At 42.6% G+C, this 6,365-nt stretch overlaps 1 protein-coding gene across 2 annotated transcripts; it reads right to left on the bottom strand.

The window, feature by feature from the left end:
* Positions 1–476: 476 nt before the first annotated feature.
* LOC124675816 (exocyst complex component EXO70A1-like) lies at positions 477–5,725 on the bottom strand. Of its 2 annotated transcripts, none has more exons than XM_047211888.1 (11): positions 5,552–5,725; positions 5,379–5,474; positions 4,305–4,510; positions 3,761–4,202; positions 3,468–3,680; positions 2,402–2,607; positions 2,113–2,313; positions 1,930–2,029; positions 1,682–1,800; positions 1,441–1,587; positions 477–764 (listed from the first exon to the last, which is right to left on the bottom strand). In XM_047211888.1, the coding sequence occupies exons 1-11, from the start codon at positions 5,708–5,710 to the stop codon at positions 656–658; spliced, it is 1,998 nt and encodes a 665-aa protein (XP_047067844.1). In that variant the 5' UTR covers positions 5,711–5,725; the 3' UTR covers positions 477–655. The 2 variants fall into 2 exon arrangements, with proteins under 2 accessions (XP_047067844.1, XP_047067845.1); XM_047211889.1 differs by lacking the exon at positions 477–764 and having other exon boundaries at positions 1,007–1,587; positions 3,761–3,899; positions 4,002–4,202.
* Between the last annotated feature and the right edge of the window lie 640 nt (positions 5,726–6,365).

Genomic DNA, 6,365 nt, shown 5'->3' on the forward strand with positions numbered 1-6,365 from the left:
ATATTCTCTGCTATACTTGCTTTGAATGAGTTGTAGTTGTTGAAAACTATGAGTACTTGTGGCTCATTTGCAAATATGTTCAGTATTCTACAGCCACAATACCAATTAATTAGGGTCATCTATGGACAATGTTTTAGAAATGCAGTTCATGTTTACGAATTTCCTTCCACACTTGATTTGGAATTCTTATTATTCTGTTGCTTTCTTTTGTTTTGATTGGAGTTATACCAAACCTGAGAATATTATATTGCAAACTATACTGCCTCACAGGACCAGTTATGCTTGTCACATCAAATTATGGGTATATTATGTAGGTTTGAACCTCCAGATTTGGAGAAAGAACGAAAAAATTAATCACTCCAATGTTAACATGACTGAATGTAGTCAGCAACCAAAAGCAAGGCTACGGAGAATGTCAGATTTGTTGAAGCCGTACACTTGCTAAAAAAGGTAAAGCTTGGCTGAAACTTGTCCAAGTGCAAAACTTGGAGCGAAGAGGAATAAATATTCCAGCCAGAAGACATATAATAATGTGATCATCAACATCAGCGACTCAGCGTCATCATCTTAATCTAAATGTAGCGCAGATGCAACTACAGAAATAGCTTCTAACTAACTGTTAAATTAGAATGCATGGTGGAATCAGTGTCTCTGTTCACTTTTGTAGTGACTTCTTTGCAAACAGATTACCAAGTTCTTGCTCAAGTGCTTCCGGAGTGTACTTCATATATTTTGAAGCATTATGGCTGTTCTCAACAAGAGGCCTGTGTGATGAATAAAAGAGTAAATCGCAATGACAATATGGATTCGAATTTATAAGCGAGAGAAACTTGTTACGCTATGCGTTTAGTAATCAAACTTAGCAGTACTTGCTTTGTGTTTTGCAACTGAACTGGACAATGCCAGTGTTAGAAAGATGTGAAGCGGATGTAGGTTCACATGATACTTCTGTTCAAAGTATACTACAGGTTTTTAAGATCAAGCAATTCCTTCTTTCCCATCTGAAAACTAGATCCAAAACCACAATACAGCATGATCCGTTAATACCGCTGAACCTAACATTAGCCATAATCCTAGCTAGCACACCAACTGGTATGGAGTTTTTTTCTGTACATATCAAGTAATATCGCCACTGGTGTTGATCCCTGACATGATCATCCACCACAACAGTAAGTCCAGAATGGTTATGATATTTACTGATATACTAAACAATGGTGAAGTACTCATGTCATTACCACTTAATACCAATGCACCTTTACATTATGTGACACTGGTTCAAAACCTTGCAGAAAGGAAGGGGAAAAGGAACATTGGCAAGTGGCTATTTCAAAATTTTGCACCTAATAATCTAGTAAACTCATTCATGATTAGCAAGGAGAAATATAATGACACATAGTGGAAAACAAAGCAGAATGTAATCAAGCAAGATGAGGGAAATACCCAAAGCGCTTCAGGAAAGATCTATAAGCTGGCGACAGAATTTCGGCAACCGTGAGGATAAGATTATCGCGTAATTCCTTATCAGGAACAGCCCAGTTTATCTGCGTTTGACAGACCTCTTCAAATTGCTTGTTGAAAGACCTGAATCTGATAATATTGGGAAGAAACACCATAAGAAATAGCCAAGGCAAAACACTATGAAAGAGTATAATATAGAGCGCATTGAGAACTACGGTCTAACCTTGCCTTGATAACAGATGTGGAAGTTGTACCGCTATAGGATCCAATACTTCCTAGAGTACCTTCTATAGCAGAACCTACTGATGAAGTTAGACCTTGAGATGAGAGACAATCCAATACCTGCATGCAGTTCATGAAATAAAAAAGAAATACGGTGAAAAGGTAAACAAACATGTTCATCGACGGAACTGCAAAAGATGCGAGCATGCATTGTGTTGCCAAGGAAGGTTGAGCTTTTGATTATCAGACCTTCGCCCATGCCACTCTCTTGTACTGAGTAGCATGTTGCTGCACAATCCTTCGGCGTCTTTGAACCCAATCATCATCAAATAAATCCTTGACTTTTGAACTGAGAACAAGAAAATGATTATTCCATCCAATTAAATGAGATCTCAATTTCTTACTCTCTTTCATTGTGTGTTTTTTATATACCTGCAGATAGACCTGACAATATAGCTGATGTTATTCATTAAGAACAGATTTCCCAGAGCAAGATCTTTGTATTGCTTTGCTTTTACATCTAAATTGGTCTCTAGAGCATGCACAACACCAGTGAATTCAGAGACCAGCCCAGAATTTGTTCCGTCTCCATTGCTGGATTCTTGAAAGATCAGCTTCAGAGATGACTGATAGCTGCATAAATTTATATATGTTTTAGAAAGAAAGATCTTTGCTAATTGTAATGGAGGTTATGTTTAAGAAATATATTCATTTCACTCACTCAAAAAGAAACTTGATATAGTTTCCAACATAGCTGGTAACAGGATGCACATCCCCGTCAGTAGTCGTACTCTTAGGCCCCTCCTTCGCAATGTTGTCTTTGAAGTCACCAAGAGTCTTTTTTGTTGCTTCTGCTAAACATTTGACCAAACTAATTGCAGATTTACGGTTTTCAGAGCATTCATCACCCGCAAAGACTGCCTCAACCTAACAATAGCCAACAAATGAAAATACACCTTAAAATTCAAATACCATGCAAATGCTGCCCACCACACGCTCGTGCACGTAATATATATTATGAGGAGCATATGCATTATTAACAAACCCAAAAAAATTAAGTTTCATTGTTATTTAATCAAGCACAGTGACAAAAAAGATAGCTGCAGCTAGAAACTAGCAAGGAGGGCATTTTCCCACACAGTTTTTCCAGTTTATTTATTAAAATTGTAGTGGGATTCTCTCCCACCGTTTACACTCAAAAAAATCCAGTTTATCGAAACAAGAAGATAAACTGATCACATTTGAAGAATCTCAGTCACTACATAGTAGAACTATAAAATTTTACACGATATCAAAACTTTGCAGGAGATACTATAATTTTTCAGGGCCTAATCATCAACATTAATTGCAATCACCACGGGAGAAACTTCAGTTACAAGTTTAATTATCGCACATAGTATATACAAATTTAACTGAAGAAATAAGGGCATGCATATCTAAACCAATGCCTACAGTCCCGTGATTAAAATTTATGTTATTTGTCAATCTAAACCTACATGACTATGTGTCTGAATTATCACAGGTCGTTATTGTATATCAAAGCCTACATTTTCTTTTGTAAAGGTCTAACTGCAATTTGTCAGACAAAAAAAGGGTACGTGGTCAAGAGGGACATTCTCAATTATTGCCAAAAATCTACATATAGCATATGCAATGCATGTAATAAGCACTCTGTTGGGGAACAGCATTAGTCTAGGTATGGTAAATATGAATAGTGGCATTCACAGCATTTCGTCCGATAGATAAAAGGACTACCAGTGGCTGCACATCTGCAGTAGAAAATTCACCTCGGACTGAATTTCCAATGTCGCCTCAAACATATCTAGCAGCGAAAATACTTTCTCTGGTGATGATTTGGATTTAGCAATAGCTTCTCCAAAGCTGAGTAGAGTCAAGAGACTTTTGGACGTTACTGCAGCGAAGCAGTGGTCTTTCGATCCATGATTTCCTTTAAAGACTTGATCACACAGTATGCGTTCACTAGCAAAAAGCAATTTTACCTGTACAAAAAATAGCCAACTATTATTGATAAACGTCATTTCCAGTTAAACCTTATGTGGTCAAAGTTCATGAACATCACCGCAATTTGCAAACACTGGATCCACTGAGCAATTTTAGCATTCAGGCTCTCAATCTGCACATTATGCACTTCTTCTGCCTTAACATATTCAACTCCCAACTGCTTAAGGGTAAGTTCCAATGTTGAACTACGGATATCTCTGGAAGATTGAAGGAAAACGTTATGAGTACACAAATCTTGAAATATATTAACAGTATACTGCAAGTATGTCCGACAGTTTGTGATGTCTAGAAGCTTGCACCTGTATATTCTCAGGAACTGTTTATGGTGACCAAGTTCAACTGATTTCTGAACCAACTTCGAGAGCAAAGGCATGTAACGGGGCTCAACAAGTGTAGGAAGAGAGCACGCTGCCCCCGCGTTCAGCCGACCTTCAGCAGAATCTTTGGACGATGAACGACTCGGAAGACAGTTGAGCAGAAGCTCGAGCTCTACAGGTTTGCTATAACCAAACGTCGAAAAACCGTAGAGATAGTTTCCCATCAGATCATCTATAAACACGCGACAAGTATGCGTTTGAGTCTAAGCAAACGGAGAACCGAACCTGCATTTGGATAGCAGCCTACTGAACTCGGTCTCCAGCTCAGCAGCCGCTTTAGGGAGCAGCTCGTCGACACGTCTGAGCACGTCGTCGCCAGCTTTGCAGCTTATCTTTGAAGTGAAGAAGTCCTCGGCGCCTCTCAGTTTGTCGACCGCGTCGAGGTAGGCGCTGATACCCTTGCTCGGACCGTCCAATATAACGGACTCTGCCTGCGCAGTATGAAGTTCAGTTAAACATTAGCATGATCTAACAACATGGCAATGGCTGTTCATAAAACGAACAGCTAGCTCTACTCAGTTATGGTATGAGAGAGTTTATCGTTACAGCCCATATGAAACTAGCCACATCTGTTGAAATGATACACCAAAATGGGCCAACGCGACAAGTTCAAAACAAGGTGGCGTCGATGCCCCGGAGCTGTCAAATTCTGCTCTTCTCCAGGAATGGGCAGTTAAGCCAGTGAAGTATCTCGAAATTCAGGCCATGACACTGCCAAAATTACAGCAGGTCTAATTCTAACACCCGAGCTTCTTGCTACGCTACAGTCATATGAATCCCGCCCAAGCCGATTCAGAAACCGCGAGCGAAATCACTGAGCACTGCGCCGGCGGCTCGGAGAATCCACATACCTAGAGACGCAGCAGCGAACGCCGGGGTGCGCTCCGCGCCGGCCGACCAATTCAGGGCGGCAGGGTTAGGGTATGTGGCGGAGTGGCGCTCCCGCCGGCTCACCTGGCAAGGGACCCGCGCCATTGGGTGGAACGGCGCCGCCGGCCACCGCGATTGTGTTTTTTTTCACGAGGGGAAAAAGCCCATGCCGAATATGGCCTTTATGGCGGCAGCATTGTCCATTGGGCCAGTACAAGCACCTGGGCCTCGCGCCTACTGCTGGGCCGGAGAAAACTCGGCGTCGAACCGATCAACGGACGGGAAGGACTGGCCGATTAGGACTTCCCATTGCTCTGGTCTAGAAGCGGACACGACGCCATTGCTGCCGGCGGCGGCGCGCGCGTAGGGACGACGACGGTCGACGGCGTGCCGCAAAACCAATCAAGGCAGAGTAATCATCGAACGTACCTCGCGGACGAGGTCGAACTGGCGCACGACGTCCTGGACGGCCTGGAGGCTCTTGGCGACGTTGTCGTGCACCTTGGACGCGCTCGACGTCCTCGCCTGCAACTCGCGCGCGCAGCCAAACTGAGGTGAGCAAGTCGTATGAGCGAGGAGAGTGATCGGCCTCGGGCACGTACCTGGGCGGGGCGCACGGCGTCGTCGACGGCGGCCATGCGGCCCCCGACGGAGGCGACGGCCGCCGCCGACTCCTCTCGCACGGCCTCGCTCCTCCGCATCGCCTCCCGGAGCTGGCTCGCCTTCGCGCGCAGCAGCGCCGCCTCCGCCGCCGACACCATCTTCTCCCCTCTCTCTCTCTCCCCCGAAGTTGCACTCGCTCGTGCGATCGGCGAAGCAAAACAAACTCGAGGAATAAACAGAAAAAACAGAGGAGCTTTTTGTGTTTATTATCTCAACGCGTTGCCTTCCCTTGGATTTCTTCTTATCTGTGTTGCTAGGTTGAAAACAAACAGATAGTATAATAATACCGTGAGAGAAATATTTTCGCTGGGTCGTTTTCCTATGTAAATCACGCGTAGAGAATCCTTGCTTGCATCCCGTAGTACCTATAAGCCAATTATTTAACTCTACAAATAATCTTCCTATTGTAAATATTTAAAAAAAGATTTGCACATCTGGCAGTACTCTCATAGCCAATCTAATTCAATGTTTACCAATTGGTTTTGTTTGGCTAACTTTAAGAATGGCATTACTCATTTCTATTTCTCGTACCTTGATGGCGGCGAGCCGTTTTGAGCGGCGGCTCTAAATATTTGCTCGCAAGGGTTCGCTTGTAATTTTTATATTTTTCAGGTGTTGCTTTTTAAGAATAGTTGTCCCAAGTTTAGATGTTTTTGGTGTAATTTATTTTCTTATTTAATATATTTAGGAACAACGACTCAAAAAAAATCAATTGTTGACTTGAGAACAGTCACAAAAAAATTCGAATAAACC

This window comes from Lolium rigidum, chromosome 7 (genome assembly GCF_022539505.1).
Source record: "Lolium rigidum isolate FL_2022 chromosome 7, APGP_CSIRO_Lrig_0.1, whole genome shotgun sequence".
Lineage (NCBI taxonomy): Eukaryota > Viridiplantae > Streptophyta > Magnoliopsida > Poales > Poaceae > Lolium > Lolium rigidum.